The sequence below is a fragment of the Aotus nancymaae genome, unplaced genomic scaffold (assembly GCF_030222135.1).
Source record: "Aotus nancymaae isolate 86718 unplaced genomic scaffold, 86718_ANA_hifiasm-v0.15.2.pri h1tg000029l, whole genome shotgun sequence".
NCBI classification, from domain to species: Eukaryota; Metazoa; Chordata; class Mammalia; order Primates; family Aotidae; genus Aotus; species Aotus nancymaae.
This window is the reverse complement of record NW_026988442.1, coordinates 29,022,134-29,041,466: the sequence shown is the minus strand read 5'-3', so window position 1 is coordinate 29,041,466 and position 19,333 is coordinate 29,022,134. Positions and strand designations below refer to the sequence as shown.

Sequence of the window (19,333 nt, the reverse complement as noted above, 5' to 3'; positions counted from 1 at the left end):
CTTTCTAATAGCAAAGGAAGCTTTTGCACACAGAGGAGAAAACACAACCCAGCTCTAAGTCAGCGTGTCTACAGAGCAATTCTTTTCCTGTCCTCCACCTAAACATTCCAAACACTGATTCAATTCAACTTCACAGAAAGTTATCCAGCATTGTCTGTATCTCTAAGCAGTTGCTCCCAAAATGGGTTGAAGGTTTGAATACTGTGATACCTTCCTTTACTGGGCATTTCTTTTCATTTGCAAAGTACCTACAAAACACAGGACATCAGTTCTGCTTTGTTTCCAGCTGCCATGGAATAGGAATGTGGCTTTCGCTACTTGTTTATGTATCAAAACTGTCTTACAACAAAAGCTCCAAAATTGATGTCCTGGGCTGGGGTGGGTGGTGAACGGAGGTGGAAATAGGATTGGACTTGTTATCAGAGACACAGTTCCCATGAAAAGCGTTCCCAAATTCTAGTCCCAAGTTGAACTGCTGCTAAAACTTGAAAGCTCTGACTGACCCTATGGCAAGGAGCTGGGGATGAACTTGTGACCCTGCTGCCCAGCTCCCTAGCCATGCCACAAGACCAAACCAGGTGCCGGTAGTAAATGCAGACACACTGAGCAAGGCTACGTACTCTCAGAGGGGGGAACCCAGACTACACTCTGCGTGGGCACTTTTTCAGCACTAGATCTGGTACCTTCTGAGAGACAACTGCCTCAACCTACTGAGGCTGCTTCTCACTATGCAATTCCGGGAATTCTTGGATGGGGCTCATGGGAAGTGCTCATGGGAGTGACTTCAGATGGAGGGGCTTTCTAATATCCAAATAGAGGTCTTGGCCCTGCTTCTCCCACCCCAGGCTTGGTGGGAATCTCAGAGGAAAGTTTCTCCCTCACTCCCCGCTCCATCCATATCTATCAAGGAGACAACTTTTTGTTATGGTGACTGAAAAGTCTTGGAAATAATAAGAACACAATGGTAAGGTGTTTGTATGCATGTGGGCAGGGCAGTTAGCTGAGCAGAGTTACCCCCTCCAAAGCTTAAACTAAATCATTCCCATCAGCAATGCCCGACTAGGGAGCTACAAAAGTCTTTAGTATAGTTTTGATTCATTTCAGAGATACAAATTAACTCAGAGTAAGATTCTACAGCAGAAATCCTTACCAAAACTAAATACACAGAGAGAGAATAGAACAGTACCACACCCAGGAAGCAATGTGGAGAAAATGTGCCCCTGTGTGAAAAGCAGTCGCATGGGTGTTACAATATGAAGGATTTACCTGTCTGTCATGTTGAGTTTAGAGATTACATCAGCCTGTAAAATAAAACACACAAACACACAGACACACAAAAAAAACCCTGGAGAACAGCCAAGAAGATTTAAATGTCCATTAGTGCTTTATTAAAACTAATAAGGACATTAATCTTCAGTTCCCAAACCACTTGAAAAATAAAGAAGGTTCCTAAGTTTTTGTTGAAGCATGCATTCCATCATCATGCAACAAAAGTATGGAAAAGAATGCTACATTTGTCAAGCCCAATTAACTGCAGTTTCCTTAAGTTTATTCTTACTTAATACTAGAAGCTGAGCAATAAAGAAAGCTGCATGACAGACAGATTTATTCTGGTGCCATCAAAGCAGCAATATAGGTGAAAATCCAATGGAATGGGCTTTGGCTATCGAGAGAAGAAAGCAGCTGACGTGTGTTAAATAAATCTGCCTGTCACCCAGACACCTGACCCTCAACTCGGTTTTCAGAACTGGGACAGGCAAACTTTCTGCAACTGACAATAAAGGAAAAGATGTGACATGCGTGGACATGCATAATGCAAAACTACAGATACTACCTTCCTAGGGATGTTTGGTCTACATTAATTTGAATTAATTTGAAGTCTAAAGTAGAGAACACCCAACTGATACCACTGGGACGTGGTTTAGTAATTGTGGAAAATCCAGAGTATATAATTCTACAGGTAGACAGCTTAGAATTGAGTGAACAGATTCAGAATCATCTTTGATTTTAGTATTTCTCCAATGCCAGCAGAAAAGCACGTTTGATTTTAAAATGCAAATTTTTATCAAAAAACAGCATTCACCCCAATTCGGCCTACCTGACAACACAACTGTTTGAAGTTCTTGATGGCATCTATTTGGCTTTATTTTTAGGTATTCCAATTTAAGGCAGCATTGGTTTGCAAATAAAATCAAATACTATCGGGGGAGGGGAGTATAGAAAAGCTTTACTAAATTCCAGATACCAAAGGTCTTGGGGGACACACTGAAACAGTTTAGCCTGCCTCTACTGTACCTCATATGAAGCTAGGATTTCCTTCCAGAAGGAATTTACCCTAAGGATGAAACCCAGGCCCCACAAAGTGGCCCCATTTCACCTTCCCACCTCCCGGCACTAGCTCTAAGAATGTAAGACTTTCAAAGTATTTCAAAGATGATTTGCTTACCTGACCCAGAAAATAAATTCCTCCACCTACTACAAAAGCGGAGATTGCCGTCCCAAACACAGCAAACAGGGTGATGGAACCAATATTTTGAAAAAAGTTACCCTGTTTGAAAGAGCAGAAATCATGGAAATGATTAGAAACCCAGTCCTGTCAGTGAAGGCATGGCCTGCACACCTCACCCTCCTTGCAGACTTGATTCTCAGTAAAAGGCACCACTGCCTGCCCCACGTGGCAAGCTGGGAGTCTGGGAGTCTTCCTGCACCACACTCCCCCACCTACTGCAGTGTCCCCTCACTCATACCATCTTTCACCTGGAACACTGCACAGCTTCGCACAAGTCACCTCAATGCCTCCGGGTCCCTTTCCCTTCACTATCCAGTACTTCCAGAATGATCTTCACAAAAGACAAATCTGATGGTGCTGCCTTCACCTGGACCCCTACTTCCACTTAAATTGCAGCTAGGCCAGGCGCGGTGGCTCACGCCTGTAATCCCAGCACTTTGGGAGGCCAAGATGGGTGGATCACGAGGTCAAGAGATTGAGACCATCCTGGCCAACATGGTGAAACCCCATCTCTACTAAAAATATAAAAAAATTAGCTGGGCGTGGTGGTGTGCACCTGTAGTCCCAGCTACTTAGGAGGCTGAGGCAGGAGAATTGCTTGAACCTGGGAGGCGGAGGTTGCAGTGAGCCAAGATCGCGCCATTGCACTCTAGCCTGGGTAATAAGAGCGAAACTCCGTCTCAAAAAAAAAAAAAAAAAACAGATTCTGTCTCAAAAAAAAACAAAATAAAATGCAGCTAGTCCCCACCCTGGATGACTCAACCCTTGAGGAGGCCTCTGGGCTCATCTGGAACCACGTTCGCCTTTGTTCTCTGGGCTCCAGTCCCACTGGTGGCTTCTAGCAGGTTGTGCTCCCTCTTTGCTTGTTAAGTTTTCATCATCCTGAGATCTCAGGACATTTCAACTCTTCCCAATCACTCAGCCAGCTCCCAGCTCAGATCCTAGTCAATGCTCTCAGGGCACAGTCACCCTCTCTTGTTGCCGTTGACAAGGCTGCAATTTTGCTCTTATTTATGTAACTGATGTCTGACTTTCCCATGAGGCTGCAGGCTCTGGGCAATGACCACATCTGCTCTCACACAACACAGTCCCTGACATAAAGCCCATCAGATGGAGGAGGCCCAACAGACAGGCACTGAAGAAATTAACTGTTTCACAACTAAGGCCCAAAGTCCACAGAATTAGGATATCAAGATACACTATCAGAGTCCTTTTTCCTGGCCAGATCTTTTAAACAATTTTACTTCACTCTATTAGTACCATCATTAACTATGACAGATAAAATGTTTCCAACTGTACTTCACAGCATTTAAGAGAAAATATTCAAGTCCAAGCAGCATGGTAACATCTTTCAAATTTCCATAAAATTACGGAAATTAAGCGATTTATTATAATCCTGTGGACTCCATTTAGGAGCTACCAAGAGGCTTTGATCACCCCTGATTGTGGGTGTGAACAAGAATCTTGTTTTTAGCTCAGAAATTGACAAACCAGGGACATCAGGACCTGGCATTTTAAAGCCCTCTTGTGAAAGAGTGTCCTCAGTTGAACACTGACTGCCCTCACTAAACCTACCTCCTGGAAGTTTCTTTGCAATTTTGACTTGGCTGCCTATAATCTGACATTCAATTTCTTTGTTTAGCATATCAATCTTTACTGCACAAAGAATTTTAAAATAACTCAAGGCAAACACAATAATTTGGTTTTTCAAAACAAAGGGCTTTCAATCTATGAGTCTCTCTTTGCAAATCACTGTTTTCTTTTGTCACTTAAAAACAGATTAATCAGTTTTGACCTGTGTGCAGAGATCTAATGTTGATATAATTTATATAGTTAATATTAATCTGGTTCCTGAACATTTACCCAAATTCAAGTTATCACACTGCAAGAACTTCCCTCTGCTACATAAAGCAAATTTATCTGTTTCTCTTTGACATAATTAACATTCTATTATTTGTGTAATATTTGCAATTTAAAGAACCAGTAGCTGCCTAGCTAATGCATATCAACTGATGATAATCTTACTGAAATTTGTATTTCAGGTCCAAGTTTACATTAGCAAATATCACAATATTAAAATAAAACATTCAAAGTTTACTTCCTATCATCTTTGGGGGAGGATAGAAAGTGGACAAAAGTTTCAGAATTGGCATTTCATCATCCTATCAGTCCCTTTCATACAAATCGTCACATTTTCTGCTGGAAAGTCATCTTCAACAAAATGTTTTTCTAAGAAACTATTACTTTCCTCAAATTTTGCACAAGTTTATCTCCCTTCCCTCCCCTGCAAAAAAATAGAAAATAAAAACTTTACATGCTCAAATATTCAAAATGTCATGTTTGTAAGTCAAAATCAAGTCAATTTCCTCAGCATGTTTTGAAATATTTCATAATCTGCTTACAGTTAAGATTTGTTTACAAAGCAAAAGAAGGAAAGACATGGTGACCTTCAACTTATGTTTCCTTGTTTCTTTTTAAAAAATTATCTGATGTCAGTAACAGTTTGTAAGACTTGAGAATATTTTTTACATTAAACTTCCTTTTCAGCTGGGTGTGGTGGTGCATGCCTGTAATCCCCGCACTCTGGGAGGCTGAGGAGGGCGGATCACAAGGTTCTCAAGAATTTGAGACCAACCTGGCCAATATGGTGAAACCCCGTCTCTATTAAAAATATAAAAATTAGCCAGGCATGGTGGCACATGCCTGTAGTCCCAGATACTCCGGAGGCTGAGGCAGGAGAATTGCTTGAACCCAGGAGGTGGAGGTTGCGGTGAGCCAAGATCACACTCTTGCACTCCAGCCTGGGCTACAAGAGTAAAACTCTGTCTCAAAAAAAAGAATAAAAATAAAATAAAATAAATAAACTTCATTTTCACTTTTTCTTTGGATAGATGCACGATAAAATTATGACTTTAAAAAACATCAGGACTGAACATCTTAATTTTAGTACAGAAAAATTAAATACTTAATTTCTATGTTTTCACCAAAAATTTCTAGACAAATCTAATTCATTTTTAAAAATTATTTATTTATTTATACCATGTCAACGACAAGTTAAGTTTATTTTTATTTATTTATTTTTAAGACAAAGCTCCCTCTATCACCCAAGCTGGAGTGCAGTGGCACAATCTCAGCTTACTGCAAGCTCTACCTCCAAGGTTCAAGCGATTCTCATGCCTCAGCCTCTACAGTAGCTGGAATTACAGGCATGCTGAACCATGCCTGGCTAATTTTTGTATTTTTAGTAGAGATGGGGTTTCGCCATGTTGGCCAGGCTACTCTCGAACTCCTGACCTCAAGTGATCTACCCACCTCGGCCTCCCAAAGTGCTGGGATTACAGGCATGCGCCACTGCCCTGACCATATTAAGTTAAATAAGTTAAATAAGTTATTATTATTACTACTGGTGGTAATATTGTTATTAACAACAGATAACATTTTTATCATTAATAACAACAAGAAGCAGCACTCCATTTATTTAGTGTGGTGAGTGGTGATTTACCTATATTCTTTCATCTAATGTAAATCTCAAAGCATCCTGGGAGGTACGGTTTTAGGGTTTTTGGTTTCTACTTTACCAAAAAGAAACCTGCAGAGGGCAGCACATGATTAGCCCTGTGTTGTGTCTCTGGCTTTCCTCTCTCCAAGGGCTGCCCTAAACTTACCAATTTCACAATTAAAAAAAAAAAAAATAACATTCACAAAATAGCTGTTGTATTATTAACATTAGTATTTTTTTTTTTTTTGAGATGAAGCTTCTCTCTTGTTGCCCAGGCTGGAGTGCAATGGTGCGATCTCAGCTCACTGCAACCTCCATCTCCTGGGTTCAAGCGATTCTCCTGCCCCAGCCTCCCCAGTAGCTGGAATTACAGGCATGTGCCAGCCGGCCTGGCTAATTTTTTATTTTTAGTAGGTATGGGGTTTCTCCATGTTGGTCAGGCTGGTCTTGAACTCCTGATCTCATGTGATCTGCCTGCCCTGGCCTCCCAAAGTGCTGGGTTAATAGACATGAGCCACAGCACCCAGCCAATACTAGTATTTTAAGTTGAAACACTTTATTTTAAAATTGAAATACATTATGTTTAAAAAAAAACTCACAGACAAGGAAAAAAACTCACACAAACAGGCTTAAAACTGAGAAGCTCCTGCCTAGGCAGAAAGACTCACGCTGGGGGGCTGGGTGTGGTGGCTCACACCTGTAATCCCAGCACTCTGGGAGGCTGATGTGGATGAATCACTTGAGGTCAGGAGTTTGAGACTAGCCTGGCCAACATGGTGAAACCCCGTCTCTACAAAAAATATAAAAATTAGCTGGGTGTGGTGGTGCACACCTGTAATCTCAGCTACTCAGGAGGCTGAGGCAGGAGAATCTCTTGAATCTATGAGGCAGAGGTTGCAGTGAGCCAAGATTATGCCACTGCACTCCAGCCTGGACAACAGAGCAAGACTCCATCTCAAAATAAATAAATACTCATACTGGGAGTTGCAAGGCAAAGGCCATCAAGGCCAAGCCAAAGCAGAGAAGTGGGTAGGGGCCACCGCCACTGCTTGACAGGGCAGGGAGGCAAGAATGGGTGGGGCAGCTCTGGGACCAGGCAAGGAAGGATGGGGCTCCAGCCTGAGAAGCTGGACCAGGGAGCGGGCAAGAAGAGACATTGGGGGAGGAAGGATAATATCAAGCTGGGATCTGACACCAGGGGAGGGCACTGAGAGGGAGACAAGGAAGGATGGATGTGTCTGAGGAGGTTAGAAAGGCCCCAGTGGGGCAGCTGAAAAGAAGCAAAAGCTCTGGGGCACATGTCCCCGTCGTCCCAGGACACAGTCTATCCTCTTTACATGTATCAGTCTGTGTCCAATAAGATGAGTCAATGCATCGTTTGTGCACCACTTAACATCACTTCAGCCATCTTCCTGGGCAAAGCACACGTTTACAGAAAACACAGGCTCAGTGAGCCATCCTGCCTGAAACCATTCAAGCAGCCAACTGATCATGTCTGCTCCTCTCCAGAAGTCAGGCACTGTAGTCCAGTTTCCACTGAGCACACCCAAGAAGGAGCAGAGCTGCTGCTGCTGCTAAATTAACACCCAAGCTTTTAAGGCACTTGCCTTACAACATGAGAAACCCCCCAGACCAAAGCACCAACGTGTGCCAGAGTCTCACCTTATGTAATGAATATCCAGACTCAAAGATAATAGGGGGAAGCAGGAGGAGGAAAAACATGTTTGGACGAAACATTTCTTCTTCCTGTAAATAGAAAATGGGTATCTTAAGAGGCATGAAATTTGTGTAATTAATAAATAAATTCATCAATAAAAAGCCAAAATAATTCTCCTCTCAGGGCCTGGTATAGTAGAAATGTATACTGTTTAAATAACTACTTGACAATAAAATCAAGCAGAATGAGAGGTTCCCCCCACCAAAAAAAAAAAACTGCATTTTATTATTATTATTATTATTATTATTATTATATTATTATTTTAAGACAGTCTTGCTCTGTTGCCCAGGCTACAGTGCAGTGGTGCAATCACAGCTCCCTGCAGCTTCAACCTCCTGGGCTCAAGTGATCCTCTCACTTTAGCCTACTGAGGAGCTGGGACTACACGTGCGCACAACCACACTAAGCTAATTTTTTTTCTTTCTTTTTTTTTTGTAGATACAGGGTCCCATTGTGTTGCCCAGGCTAGTCTCAAACTCCTAGCCTCAAACAATCCTCCCAACCTAAGCTTCCCAAAGCACGGAGATTACAGGCATGGACTAGGATTTTAAAGGTGACTGGCAAAAAGAAATAGCACAACAAACTGCTTCCAAACACACAGTAGTATGTTTTTTATTCCTTAGTACAGAAAGAAAATTAATCTGAATATAGAAAATTTCAATTCTGGTTGCATACTTTGAAAACAAGTCCACAAATTGGAATCCTCCAGGAAAAAGGTAATGATAAGTCCTAAAACAATCCACTCAGAGGAACAGTAAATCCTACATATGGTTAAAATAGCTCTGTCTTCTTTCTGTTTGTCACAGACAACTCTGCCATTTTCCAAAGTCTGATATGATGAAACAGTCCCCAGTGGATGCTCTTTGGACTTGGGACTTGGCTGGAAAGACAGCCCCTTACCATGTATGTGTCTTGCTATAAAAGAATGCCTGAGGCTGGGTAATTTACAAAGGAATAACTTTTGGCTCATGATTCTGCTGTCTGGAAAAGTTCAAGACTGGGTATCTGGTAAGAACCTTAGGCTGCTTCCACTCATGGAGGAAGAGAAGGGGAGCCAGAGTGTGCAGAGATTCATGGCAAGAGAGGAAGCGGGGGGCAGGGAGGCAGGACCAGGCTCTTTTTAACAATCAGCTGTATAGGGAACTAACAGAGTAAGAACACCACCCACCACCCAGCAAGGGCATCAGTCTATCCATGAGGGTCCGCCCCCATGACCCAAACACCTCCAACCCTAGGATCAAATTTCAACATGAGGTTTGGGGAGACAAACACCCAAACCACAGCACCATGCTTCCAGACTTGAATATTAAATGCCATTAGGAAAGATGTTTCTAGAATATAACCAGCCATCTTTGGAGGGATGAAACAGTAACAATTTCATTTTCTATATTATTAATATATCTCTCTAGTTGTTGGTAGAATTTGGGGGAAATATATATTGGTCCTCAAGCCCAAAATGGTTATGTGTAATACACAGTCTATTTAAAAATGCAAAATCAGGCCCGGTGCAGTGGCTCACGCCTGTAATTCATTCAGCACTTGGAGAGGCTGAGGTGGGCAGATCACCTGAGGTCGGGAGTTCAACACCAGTCTGACCAACATGGAGAAACCCCATCTCTCCTAAAAATACAAAATTAGCTGGGCGTGGTGGCGCATGCCTGTAATCTCAGCTACTTGGGAGGCTGAGGCAGGAGAATTGCTTGAAGCCGGGAGGCAGAGGTTGCAGTGAGCCAAGATCGCGCCATTGCACTTCAGCCTGGGCAACAAGAGCAAAACTCCGTCTCAAAACAAAACAAAATCAGGCCCTTTTTCATATGAATATTTTCCCATGTCACAATTTTAACAGCCTAATTTCTTGTCAAAACCCCTATTCCAAAGAATACCTAAATGTATTCCTACAAATGTACAGCTGTTACCATAAAGACTAAAAAATATTCAAAAAAGTCTCAAAATAGAAGCAAATGATGACTTCTGAAATGCCTTATTAAGTTTTAAAATAGCAGCATGTACAACAAGCTCATGATTCAGACTGGGACTGTGTGAAAAAAAATGGGCCAAGCTCTGGGTTTTATGGGGCAACCTATTCCCAGGATCTGTGCACCAGGACCACTATATTACAGCCTTTTGGAGGTATAAAACTAATCCCTCCTGGGAAAAAGGAGAATCTACCTATAATGGGGTTACACAGTGTACCCCAACTCCCACCCCAATTCATGTCTACCAGGAACCTCAGAATGTGACTTTATTTGGAAATAGAATCTCTGTAGATCTAATGAAGGTAAGGATCTAGATGACATTACACTAGATAAGGGAAGGCCAAATGCAGCAAACATTGACTTGTAAGCGACAGAACAAGGCACACAGATAAGAAGCCCATGTGAGCACAGAGACAGGAGTGATGGAGCCACAAGCCAAGGAAAACCTGGGCCACCAGAAGCTGGAAGACACAATGAAGAATTCTTTTCTAGAGTCTTTGGAGGGAACCTGGTCCTACTGATACCTTGACTTCTCATTTCCGGCCTCCAGAACTGTGAGAAAACAAATCTTTGTTGTTTTAAGCCACTCAGTTTGTGGTAATTTATTACTGCAGCCCTTATGAATACACCGCCTTTCAGGGAAATAGTGTTGTAGCTCCTCTTGTCAATGACTCCCCCAAAATGGTCTGAGGTGGTTTTAGGTGGCATTTGAGCAATGTGTGTCAAATACCACTGACCTCATGGATTGAAAGTCAGCTCCTTTTGATTATTTCTTCAGTCCCAAATAAATCGAAGACATCTTAGGATGGCAATACCGCCTCTAAGGGCTCTCCCCAACGTGCTGATCTCCCTTGACAGAGAGCAGCTTCAGCTGCCCTGATGCTTCAACAGGCATCTGTACTACTTCATTTTTATCATGTTTACAAAACAATATTCGTTTCTGAATTAAAATAGTACTAATGTTGCCTTGAAAATAAATTTGGCCAGGCACGGTCGCTCATGCCTGTAATCCCAACACTTTGGGAGGCCAAGGTAGGTGGATCACAAGGTCAGGACTTGGAGACCAGCCTGGCCAACCTGGTGAAACCCTGTCTCTACTAAAAATACAATAATTAGCCGGGAGTGGTGGCACGCTCCTGTAATCCTAGCTACTCAGGAGACTGAGGCAGGAGAATTGCTTGAACCCAGGAGGTGGAGGTTGCAGTGAGCTGAGACTAAGCCATTGCACTCCAGCCTGGGCAACATAGTGAGACTGTCCCCAGCCCTCCTGCCCCCTGGCAAAAAAAAAAAAAAGTATATAGGACAGGCAGGGTGGCTCACGCCTATAATCCTAACACTTCGGGAGGCCAAGGCGGGAAGAGCACTTGAGCTTAGGAGTTCAAGATCAGCCTGGGCAGCACAGTGACATCCCACCTCTATAAAAAATTTTTTTTTTTTTTTTTTTTTTTTTAAGATGGGGTTTCACCACGATAGCCAGGCTGGTCTTGAACTCCTGACCTCAGGTGATCCACCCCTCGGCCTCTCAAAGTGCTAGGATTACAGGCGTGAGCCACCGCACCCAGCCAAATTTTTTTTTTTTCTTGAGACAGAGACTCATTCTATCGCCCAGGCTGGAGTGCAGTGGCACAATCCAGGCTCACTGCAACCTCTGCCACCTGGGTTCAAGTGATTCTCCTGCCTCAGCCTCCCGAGTAGCTGGGATTGCAGGCACGCCCCACCCCATCCGGCTAACTTTTTGTATTTTTTTAGTAGAGACAGGGTTTTACCATGCTAGCCAGGCTGGTCTTGAACTCCTGACCTTGTGATCCACCCGCCTTGGCCTCCCAAAGTGCTGGGATTACAGGCATGAGCTACCATGCCCAGTCACAAAATTTTTTTTTTAAATTAGCCACAGCCAGGCACAGTGGCTCATGCCTATAATCCCAGCACTTTGGGAGGCCAAGGCAGGATCACTTGAGGTCAGGAGTTTGAGACCAGCCTGGCTAACATGGTGAAACGCTGTCTCTACTAAAAATACAAAAATTAGCCAGGTATGGTGGTGCACGTCCGTTCTTCTGCCCACCCACTCAGGAGGCTGAGACAGGAGAATCATTTGAACCTGGGAGGCAGAGGGTGCATTGAGCTGAGATTGCACCACTGCACTCCAGCCTGGGCAACAAGCAAGACTCTGTCTCAAATAAATTAAATAAATAAATAAAATATGTATAGAGAGAATATAAATGTACATATGTATTTACAATTAAAAAGCAAGTTGATAGAAAAATATTAAGCACATGATAATACAAGTAGAAGGCAGACCCAGCAGGTCAGTTTGGAAGCAGAACTTCATGGAAAGAAACCACCAGCTCCTCTTGTTTTTCTGACTTCCCACTGCTTCCTGCACATCTGGTTTCCAGACAGGTGTCCTGGTTCCCACTCTGACTCTCCACAAATGCAGGCTCCTCCAGGAAGCCTGCCCCAACTTCTTCTTTTTTTTTTTTTTTAAGAGACAGCTCTCTGTTGCCCAGGCTGGACTGCAGTGGTACAATTATAACTGACTACAGCCTCAAACTCCTAGGCTCAAGCAATCCTCCTGCCTCAGCCTCCCAAGTAGTTGGGACCACAGGCAAGTGTCAACATCCCCAATACTGCCTTTTTCTGAAGTCAAGCACTGGTTGTCTGGATGACACTTTAGGCACTTTATCACATCCATCACCTAACTTTGGTTTCATAGTCTGTACTATTAAATACATTCTATTATTTTATCTTGAAAAGTACATCTATTGGAAAATAAATTCGGTAACACTGATGCATATAAAACTAGAAGTGAAAGATCACCTCCCATTCCCCATTCCCACTGCTTAGAGCAGGGGTCACAAGCAAAGGTTTCTTGGGGCTACACTGTATGACCTGGGAGATAAGCCCCTGCTCACTGGCTCTGATCACTGCTGGACCTAGTATTAAGAGAGCTTCTGCTTTTCCAAGAGAAGCTAGAAGTTCCAGATTTTATGTAAAATTTCCAGAATTTTATACAGACTGGTAATATTTTAAAATCTAACTTTTTTTTGAGACAGTCTCACTCTGTCACCCAGGCTGGAGTGCAGTGGCTCAATCTTGGCTCACTGCAACCTCTGCCTCCCAGATTCAAGTAATTCTCATGCCTCAGCCTCCCAAGTATCTGGGACTAGAGGTGCATGCCACCACGCCCAGCTAACTTTTTGTATTTTTAGTGGAGATGGCGTTTCACCATGTTGGCCAGGCCAGTCTCGAACTCCTGAACTCAGGTGATCCGCCCAACCTGGCCTCTCAAAATGCTGGGATTACAGGCATCAGCCACCGCACCCAGCCAAAAATCTAACAATTTTTAAGTGTTTTGAAGTCAATTTAAATTTTGATCAACTGAATTTTTATGTTTTATTTTTTCTATTTTTGTAGAGATGGGGTTTCCCCATGTTGCCCAGGCTGGTCTCGAGCTCCTGAGCTCAGGTGATCCACTCATCTCGGTCTCCTGAAGTGCTAGGATTGCTGGGATTGCAGGCATGAGCCACCACGCCCAATCTTGATCAACTGATTTTTAAATCAGATCAAACAAAATGGGTTAGTGGGCAAAATCTACACATCAGGTTATATCCAGTCTAGGAGTAGAGAAAGGCTCTCCAGTCAGTACTGACCTATTCTTAGAGTGGTTAAATGTAACCAAGTCACAGGAAGGCAGAGATCCCACATGTAATGTGCTCCAGTGGGGCCTCCCCAGCTAAGGTGTGTCCTATCACTATTCGGAGCTCAAAATACATTTTGAAAATTTATTTAATATATAAAATATTTCATTACTACCATTTATAACAGCTTCAAATTGTGTTTTACATTACGCTATAAGGTTTGTCTTGCTAATTTTATACTCTACAGCTTCATAGGTAAATTAATCCTAGCACCTAGGAGCTGCATCAAAGTAGGAAGGGCTCAAATGTGATCAATTTTAGCCTTCTAATTACTTATTATTTTGAAATGAATCTTATTTCCCGCCACAAAATCAATTTTGTAGCATACTTGCTAATCTTGCCCTACTCAACATGGATGCTCAAGTTGAAGTTGAAATTCCAGTTTCAATGAGTCCATCATCCCCAGGATGACGCTTATACTCTAATAACCTCTGCATAAACACAAAGGTACGTGTATCAGGAAACCGAGGACAGTGTGGTATGGTGGAGAGAACACTGCATGTTCAGGCCAGGGGATTTGGACACAAGACTCCACTCAGCCACTTTCTTTCCAGCTCTGTGACACTGAATACATCCCAATCTCCCTGAATGTCACTTATTTCATCTGTAAAAACAGGGTGATGAAATTACAATACTCAATCAATCCACCTCACATGACTGTCATGAGGATAATACGAGCTACAATACATGACGTACTGTGTCTCAAAGTACTGGACAAGTATGTTTTATTATCCTCAGCTGTCAGAATGGAATTGGGAGCAATAAACGGTATTTAATGTTTAATTCTAATTAGAGAATTTTCCTGCCTAATAAAGTAGGTTAGTCTAGGATTATAAAAATGCAAGTAAAATAACAAAAAAAATGACATTGGTGCTCCCATGCTGACTTGAAACAGTATGAGATTTATGCTTTTGCAAAAACTCAGATAAAAAGGCATCAACTGTATCTAAAACAATCTTAAAAATTAATGGGATATATAATTACATAAATAACTCCACTGATAGCCAAGTAATTACAAAAAAGTCAGCATAACCATCACTATTACTAAAATTAAGAACAACCAAAAACTGTGATTATATTAAAAACGAACAGTTGGGCAAACCTACCTTCCAGTTCGCCAGTTTTTTAAACTCTATGATTTTTATAACTGCTCCCATGAGAATACCTACAAGAGAAAATGTAAACTTTAACACAAATTTAAGATATGAGAAAGATTACTCAGTTTATTATTCTAGAGAAACTGAATATGACCAATAATGTATCTAAATGGCTTTTATGGAGTTCTGCAAGTTTTATGTCTGCAAACATAAGAATAGTAAGTTAGTGTTAAGTTTTGAGTCACATGAATTTCTTGCTCATATCTCAGGCAAACACACTAAAATAAAGTACAAAAGTCAGACGGTTGGGGAGGTAAAGCATTTTTAAAGCAAGACCCAAGGATACTCTGGCTGAAGATTTATCGCCTGTCATTTTTACTATATCCACCCATTTTCAATGGGAAATGGCAAGAGTTTACAAGCTAAGTTTGCCGTGTACTGTTTATTTCCATCATTTTCAAAAAAGAATTCACGATCACTTTCTCAGACTCAAATAGCAGCTCCATGTCAAATATTTAGTTAGAAAAATGCAAATGCTGAAAATAACCTAAAGTAAAAGTTCTGTGAAATTCCTGGAAGAAAAGAGACCTAAGTTCAGGCTTGTTTCCATAAAGCTGACAGGCTCATCACTCTCATAAAGCAGCTACCAAAAATAATTCTCAAAGCAGCAGCATGGGCACAATTTATGATTTCTCTGCTACTCCCTAGATAAATGACTCTTTACCCTGCTGGTTCACCAGAATCACCATGGGAACTTATAAAATAAAGATGTCCAAGTAGAACTCCAGACCTACTAAATCACAATCTCGGGTAGAAGGTGACACAAAGCAAGCCTGCAGGCCACTGCCGTGGATGCTTCAAAATGAAGACATCCCTTTCCCATGGAGGAAGGAGCTCCACCATCAACCAGAGAAGACTGAAGCCCAGCTTACTGGGTGGGGTAGGAGAAAGTATCAGAACAAGAAGTTGAGCAGGAAAAGGACCTGTACTAACATGACCTCAGAGTGAGTAGTCTGAGGTGAACAGGGGAGATAAGTTCATTTTAACTTTATAAACCTTCATGCTATTAGAAGTGTTATATAGTATTAAAAATAATAAAATTATTTTGAAAAAAAAAGGACCCAAGACAAAATAAAGCTGAGCTATAAAAGGAGTCAATGAATACACGTTTACTTGCCAGGGGGCACAAAGCATGGATTCTAAACCATCAACCCATCTCCTGCTACAGTTCCCATGTTCTTATTTTTTTCAGATTGTAATTACATTTTAATTACAATACCTACAAGAGAAAATGTAAACTTTAACATGAATTTAAGATATGAGAAACATTATTCCAGTTTATTATGCTAGAGAAACTGAATATTAGCCAATTTTATTAGCCAAATAGTACATAAATACTATGTAAAATGTCATAAATAAGACAAAAGCCCCTTTAGCTCATACCCTACTTCCACCGCCATCTTCATTCTCTCTCTTCCTGGCCCAAGGTAACAAACTATCTTGGAAAGTTTGGGAAATATATCAAGCCCTTCTCTCTCCTCTTACATATATATATATTTAACTGAACAGTACTGGTATGTATGTGTAAGTGTATGCATGGCTCACCTGCGTGTATTTATTTATATAAAATTTATGGTAATGTATCATCCTACTATTTGCTATTTTGCTCAGCGTTAAGTCTTAGAGATCTAGTCAGGGATTATTATGAATAAATTTGCTTCACTCCTGTTAACAGCTTGGCAGCATAGTATAAAAATTCCACAGAACTGGCTGGGCATGGTGGCTCACTCCTGTAATCCCAGCACTTTGGGAGGCCAAAGCAGGTGGATCAACTGAGGTCAGGAGTTCAACACCAGCCTGGCCGACATAGTGAAACACCATTCTACTAAAAATACAAAAAATTAGTTGGGTGTGATGGCGGGAGCCTGTAATCCCAGCTACTAGGGAGGCTGAGGGAGGAGAATCACTTGAACCCAGGAGGTGGAGGTTGCGGTGAGCCGAGATCGTGCCATTGTACTCCAGCCTGGGCAACAAGAGTGAAACTCTGTCTCAAACAAACAAACAAAAAACAAAACAACAAAAAATGCCACAGAATCAAGCACAGTGGGACCTGCTTATATCCTAACTACTCAGGAAACTGAGGCAGGGGGATCGCTTGAGCCCAGGAGTTAAGAGACTGTAGTATACCATGACAGTGCCTATAAACAGCCATTGCACTTCAGCCTGTGCATCACAGCAAGACCCCATCCCTGGTTAAAAAAAAGAAGAAGAAATAAGGGAGGGGATGGGGGAGAAAAAAAGCTACAAACTGAACAGGTATTTCTCACCAGGCACAGTAGCTCACACATCTAATGAGGAGGGCAAAGCAGGGGGAGTAGGGGAAAGGGGAGCAGGGAGAGGAGGAGGAGGAGGGGGAGGGGGAGGGGGAGGGGGAGGGGGAGGGGGAGAAAAAAAGCCACAAACTGAATAGATATTTCTGACCAGGCAGAGTAGCTTACACATGTAATTCCAGCACTTTGGGAAGCTGAGGAGGGAGGAGGGTTACTTGGACCCAAGAGTTCGAAACCAGCCTAAGCATCATAGGAAAACCCCGTCTCTACAAAAAAAATTAAAAATTAGCTAAGGGCCAGGCGTGGTGGCTCAAGCCTGTAATCCCAGCACTTTAGGAGACTAAGGCAGGCAAATCGCCTGAGGTTAGGAGTTTAAGACCAGCCTGGCCAACATGGTAAAACCCTGGTCTCTTAGTACTAAAAATACAAAAATTAGCTGGGCATGGTGGTGGTGCCTGTAATCCCAGCTACTCTGCAAGCTGAGGCAAGAGAGTCACTTGAACCTGGGAGGTAGAGGTTGCAGTGAGCTGAGATTGAACCATTGCATTCCAGCCAGGGTGACAGAGTGAGACTCTGTGTCAAAAAAAAAAAAAAATAGCTGGTTGGTCCGAGTGCAGTGGTGTTTACAACTAACTGATCACAACCAGTTACAGATTTCTTTGTTCTTTCTCCACTCCCACTGCTTCACATGACTAGCCTTAAAAAATAATAACAAATTTTAAAAAATAGCTACGTATGGTTGTCTGCACCTGTAGTCCAGCTGTGGGAGGCTGAAGTGGCTGCATCGCTTAAGCCTGGGAGGCGGAGCCTACAGGAAGCTGTGACTGTGCCACTACATTCCAGCTTGGGTAACAGAGTGACACTTTGTTTAAAAATATATATATATATTAAAAAAAAAATTAGCCAGATGTGGTGGTATATGCCTGCAGTCCTACTCAGGTAGCTGAGACGGGAAGACTGCTTGAGCCCAGGAGGTGGAGGCTGCAGTGAGCTATAATCATACCAATGCAATCCAGCCTGGGTGACAGAGCAAGACCCTTGACTCTATATATTTAAAAAAAATTTTTTTTAATTAAAAATAAATTGAAGCTGAGTGCAGTGGCTCATGCCTGTAATCCCAACACTTTGGGAGGCCGAGGTGGGTGGATCACCTGAGGTCAGGAGTTTGAGACCAGCCTGCCCAACACGGTGAAACCCTGTCTCTACTTAAAAAATACAAAAATTAACTGGGCATGATGACGGACACGTCTAATTCCAGCTACTCAGGAAGCTGAGGCAGAACAATCGCTTGAATCCAAGAAGCAGAGGTTGCATTGAGCCAAAATCATGCCACTGTACTCTAGCCTGGGGGACAGAGTGAGACTCCATCTCAAAACATAAAATACAATACAATACAAATAAATAAATAGAATAGATATTTCAGAGAAGAAGATATACAAATGGCAGAGAAACATGAAAAGATGTGCAACATCATCAATCATTAGGGAAATGCAAATAAAAACTACAATGAGATACCCGTCCACACCCACTAGGATGGTTATGTAAACCACAGTATCCAAGACAAGTCTCAGTCAAGTTAGGAAGTTTATTTTGCCGAGGTTAAAGACGTGACACAGGCCTGTGACACAGCCTCAGGAGGTCCTGATAACGTGCCCAAGGTGGTCGGGGCACAGCTTGGTTTTATACATTTTAGAGAGACATGAGACATCTATCAGCAATGTAAGATGTACATTGGTTCTGTCTGGAAAGGGAGGACTGTTAGAAACGACGAGGGGGCTTCCAGGTCATAAGTAAATAAGAGACAAACAGCTGCATTCTTCTGAGTTTCTGATTAGCCTTTCCAAAGGAAGCAACCAGAAATGCATTCATCTCAGTGAGCAGAGGGATGACTTTGAGTTCTGCTCCTTGTCCACAAGGAATTTTCCTGTGTAAAAATTGAGAGGGAGGTATGTAGCTCTTTTGTCTCAGTAGCTATCTTTGTAGGAACAGAATGGGAGGCAGGTTTGTCCTAAGCAGTTTCCAGCTTGACTTTTCCTTTTAGCTTAGAGATTTTAGGGTCTTGAGGTTTCTTTCTTTCAGTGTAATTTTAAAATGGAAAACAAGTGTTGGCAAGGATATAGAGAAATAGGAACACTCATACATTGCTGATGGGAATGTAAAACGGTGTAACCACCATGGAAAAGTTTGGCAATTCCTCAAAGTTACCATATGACCCAGAAATTCTACTCAAAGAAACTGAAAACATGTTCATGTAAAAATCTGTACACAGATGTTCCCAACAGCATTATCTGAAACAGCCAAAAGGTGGAAAGAGGCCAGGTGCTCATGCCTGTAATCCCAGCACTTTGGGAGGCCGAGGCAGGTGGACTGTTTGAGGTCAGGAGTTCAAGACCAGCCTGACCAACATGGTGAGACCCCATCTCTACTAAAAATACAAAAATTAGCCAGGCATGGTGGCATGTGCCTGTAGTCCCAAGTATCACTGGAACCCGCAAGGTGGAGGTTGC

At 42.3% G+C, this 19,333-nt stretch overlaps 1 protein-coding gene across 5 annotated transcripts in view; it reads right to left on the bottom strand.

Annotated features, from left to right (window-relative positions):
- SLC9A8 (solute carrier family 9 member A8) overlaps positions 1 to 19,333 on the bottom strand; it is an 81,220-nt gene that overhangs the window by 38,411 nt on the left and 23,476 nt on the right. For 4 of the 5 annotated variants that reach the window (XM_064382508.1, XM_064382509.1, XM_064382511.1 and 1 more), the window contains 4 exons: positions 14,506 to 14,564; positions 7,671 to 7,754; positions 2,447 to 2,548; positions 1,267 to 1,301 (listed from right to left, as the gene is read on the bottom strand). In XM_064382508.1, coding sequence (XP_064238578.1) covers positions 1,267 to 1,301; positions 2,447 to 2,548; positions 7,671 to 7,754; positions 14,506 to 14,564 — 280 coding nt within the window. Of the gene's footprint in view, positions 1 to 1,266; positions 1,346 to 2,442; positions 2,549 to 7,670; positions 7,755 to 14,505; positions 14,565 to 19,333 lie in introns of all 5 variants that reach the window. The other variant, XM_064382512.1, reaches the window with a different exon arrangement.